The 3,893-nt window shown below is 45.6% G+C and overlaps 1 protein-coding gene across 1 annotated transcript; it reads right to left on the reverse strand.

Annotated features, from left to right (window-relative positions):
* Positions 1-262: 262 nt before the first annotated feature.
* Positions 263-1,583, reverse strand: LOC118998460 (60S ribosomal protein L10-like). The gene is given in 2 exon segments (XM_037062652.1): positions 263-1,217; positions 1,220-1,583. Coding segments are annotated over 2 exon segments (699 nt in total). The 5' UTR covers positions 1,557-1,583; the 3' UTR covers positions 263-855.
* Positions 1,584-3,893: the final 2,310 nt, after the last annotated feature.

Below are 3,893 nucleotides of genomic sequence, written 5' to 3' on the forward strand. Positions count from 1 at the left end.
GTTAAGACAATCCACACAACCCCCCACCAAATTCCACATGTCCTGCCATGACGCCGGCCAAACTTACAACTTCTCTGCTCAATTGGCCCCAGCGTTTCCTTAACGCTGTCCTCTCCCTAGCAGGCCGCTCCCAGCCCTCTGACCCGGAAGGTTATACTCCTTCCAGGAAGGATGCACCAACTGTGTTAGCCTTAGTGGCAAAACATAGTGGTTCATTAAATAATCTAGTGCTTGTATTCAGATTGCCTATTAAAACTGCAAGTTTTTTGCCTATACATGTCTATAAATCACTCGAATATCATTATTTACTGGGGTATTTGAATATTAATGACCAACTAAGGATTTTTTAACTGGCCCATCAAACCACGTTTGATCCAACAAGTCCCTCACTGTCCACTAGATGGCAGTGTTCAACAGCCGTGACTGTGGAAAGGAAGTAATCCCGTCTGAGGCAAAATAGACAAATCTGAAGAAATTTAAACAGCCAAGCCACTTGCTCCTGCAGAGGTCTCCAAATGGGCTACACTGGGATTATGACAAAAATATGATAAAGATCATTTCTAATTTCTACATATATAGTCTACTAGTCTAGAAGGATTCAGTACCTACTTAGTATTATTACAGCTCACGTCATAACTCAAGTAAATTATGCACACCCTATGGCAGACGGCCTCACACTAACATCCTTTCAAACAACAAAACTCTAATCACAACTCCCCACAAATGAAAAGGGATACCACGGAAAGAGGACATTAGGCTTTTTACAATTGGGTATCAGAATGAAGTCAACCTTCACCAAGTGAACACCAACTTCTCGGGAAGCTGAGCAGCTGAGGCGCAAGTTGGCATGCGTGCCTAGGAGAAACTCCTTGTTGCTGACGGGGAGTAGGGTCTGTCGGGGGCTGTTAAGGTGGAAGCAGAGACGCACGAGGGCAGAGCCCACCATGTTTCCAGGGGACTGCCATTAGAGAGATATTTGACCCCACTGTCATCTGAGATGAGCCCCTTTTCAATCACGTCTTCAAATTCACTCCCATTAAAATTAGTAAAGCCCCACTTCTTGGAGATGTAGGTCTTCTGGTGGCCAGGGAACTTGAACTTGGCTCTCTGCAGGGCCTCAATCACATGCTCCTTGTTCTGCAGCTTGGTGCAGATGGACATAACTTGTCCAATGTGGACCCCGGCCACTGTGCCCCGGGGCTTTCCGAAGGCACCCACAGACCTGTCTGGGGCCTGTCGGCCCCAGCACAGGACGTCTTGTTGATGCGGATGACACGGAATGGGCGGAGCCGCACTCGGATGTGAAAGCAATCTCTGCCACAGCTTCTCACCCAGTACTTGTTGACACAAATATGGAAAGTCTCTGGGGATTCAGAGGAGAGCTGCTCATATTCATCTGACACCCTATGGCCACAGAGTGGGAACACGTCCACTTTCGCCTTTTCCCGCCTCAGGTCAAAGATGCGGATCTTAGCATCAGAGACATCTGGGTAGAGGGGAGACTTTGGGTACAGCTTGTTCTCATACTGGCGCCAATGGGCGGAGCAGCAGCCCATGGCAACACCAGGATCTTCTCTGGCTCAATGAAGGGAAAGAGCTGAGGAGAAATTTGAATGACCAGGTCCCTTAGCCACAGCCAAAAACTAAACAAGCCAGCCCCAGTGTGGCCCAGTAAAAACAGCACAGGACTATTAGTCAGACACCCTTACTCTTGGTTCTGCTCCCAGTTTGGCATAAACTTCACATAACTCAGTCTTCTGGGCCTCAATTTACTTCTTTGTAAAATAATAGGTCTTAAAAGGCTCTACAACTATGACATCCTAAATACATTAAAACAAAAAAGTACCTAGAAAGTGTTAAAAAGCAGAAAGATAAGAATACATTTAACATTTTCAATTCTCACATAGAGACAAAATACTTTTCAGTATTTCAATAACCTTTATAAAACACAGACAATGGCTTTGAAGAAACTATTTTGAAAACACCTCCTGATTCTGGTTTCTCTTAAGCATGGTTCCGAGGAAGGCTGGATTACCTGTGGTTACCACAGCATAGCTAAGATTCGTACTACACACTACTTACTTTCTGAAATTGTCATTCTGTGAAGAACCAAAAATAAAAAATCAGGACTTGGCTTTCTGGGCTTTTTAAACACCCACTAGTTATCTGGGTTCAGGAGCAAGAGGCCACCACTGAGTAAGGAAAGACAACACCTGCTCAACTTCCTGTGTGTGCATAATGCATTATTTGGTGGAAGCAAGCTATCTTTAAATACCTTTCACTGCCTTAGACTAGACTGAGAAGACATAAGAACACCTAAAACCCCAAACAGGAGATGGGCCATGTGCCCAGAGGCTAGGTAGGTCACAGTTCGGTAAAACAGGGGTTTTTATGGAAGACGCTGTGCCAGGACGCTGCAAAGATGCCATGTCATCCTGGTCAAAAGGCACGTATGTTCTATGAAGAGACCGAAACACAAAACTTCAAAACCAGGCCCTGGCTGGGTAGCTCAGGTTACAGCAGTGTCCCAATGCACCAAGGTTGTGAGTTCGATCCCTGGTCAGGACACATACAAGAATCAACCAGTGAATGCACAGATAAGTGAAACAAGAAAGAAAACATCAGATTGATGTTTCTCCCTCCACCCCTCCCCCACAAGAATACAGAAGTGGAACAAATCAATGCCGCTCTCCTTCCCTCCTTCTCTGTCTTTAAAAACCAATCTTTAAAAACTTAAAAACCAGCTATAAGAAGAGTACTAAATAGTGTGAAGAGCTTCAACGACAGTGAAAAACATTAGTTCACGTGACGTGCCCTTGTTAGTGGAAAGGCACAGAACACGGGCCCTGTAAACTTCACATCGAACTGCCAACAGTAATGGGAGAGTAAGATGGGGGAGGGAGAATGCAGCGGCAGAAAAGAAACGTGATTTTGAAAGTATTTGTGTCAAAACTTAACAAAGCTCACTTTAAAGGAGAAATGGCTAGCCCTGACTGCTGTGGCTCAGTGGGCTGGGCAACGTCCTGCAAACTGAAAGGTCACCAGTTCCGGTTTGATTCCAGGCGAGAGCACACGCCCAGGTTGTGGGCCAGGTCTCGGCTGAGGCTGTGCAAGAGGCAACCAATCACCATTTTTTCTCCCTCTCTCTACAAATAAATATATAAAATACTTGAAAAAATAAAATGGCCAATAATTTTTGGCACAACCTGTTAAATCTGAATTTTTATGAGTTTAGGCAAGCGAAATAGTTGACAAGCTAGACAAATTAATATAACTTTTAACAAAGAGCAGAACTGTGTTTGAGATATTTAAAGAAGCCGATTTTGGGGTTCATCTGTAGCAAGATGACCCAAGTAAAAATGTGACATCGCATGGTCACTTCATCTCATCCTACTTCTGCTGGTTTCATCACGAAACATGCGAGCCCAACTCTACCCCTCCCACTGCCCCGATCTCCTCGGCGGAGGCAGTTCACTGCTCCTGCATATTTTCATCACTCCCACAATCCCACACAGTAAACCAAATCTACGCCTTCAACACACCCAGTGGCTCATACCCAAATGTGCCCCATCCTCTCATCCTCCTCGCCGTCCCATCCTGGAACCCCTGGCCCACCACCAGCCAGAGAGGAGAGGGCTGGGTGCCAGGCGCTGGGCACGGCAGTGTGGCCGTGCTCCACGTGTGGCAGGGCAGGGAGAAGGCGCGGGACTCACTCAGACCCCAGGAACTTCTGTCTTCCACCCTAGTTGGGGGGAAATGGACTATCAAATACTGAAGAAAACCTTTAACATACCAAAGTAATCATGACAGAATTTCTTCAAATTCATATTAAAACTTTACAACACAGAAATCATATAAAACTTGCGTTTTAAGTAGCACCCACACTCAACACG

Source organism: Sturnira hondurensis, unplaced genomic scaffold, assembly GCF_014824575.4.
Source record: "Sturnira hondurensis isolate 20B ecotype Veracruz unplaced genomic scaffold, ASM1482457v3 Scaffold0014302, whole genome shotgun sequence".
Classification (NCBI taxonomy): domain Eukaryota; kingdom Metazoa; phylum Chordata; class Mammalia; order Chiroptera; family Phyllostomidae; genus Sturnira; species Sturnira hondurensis.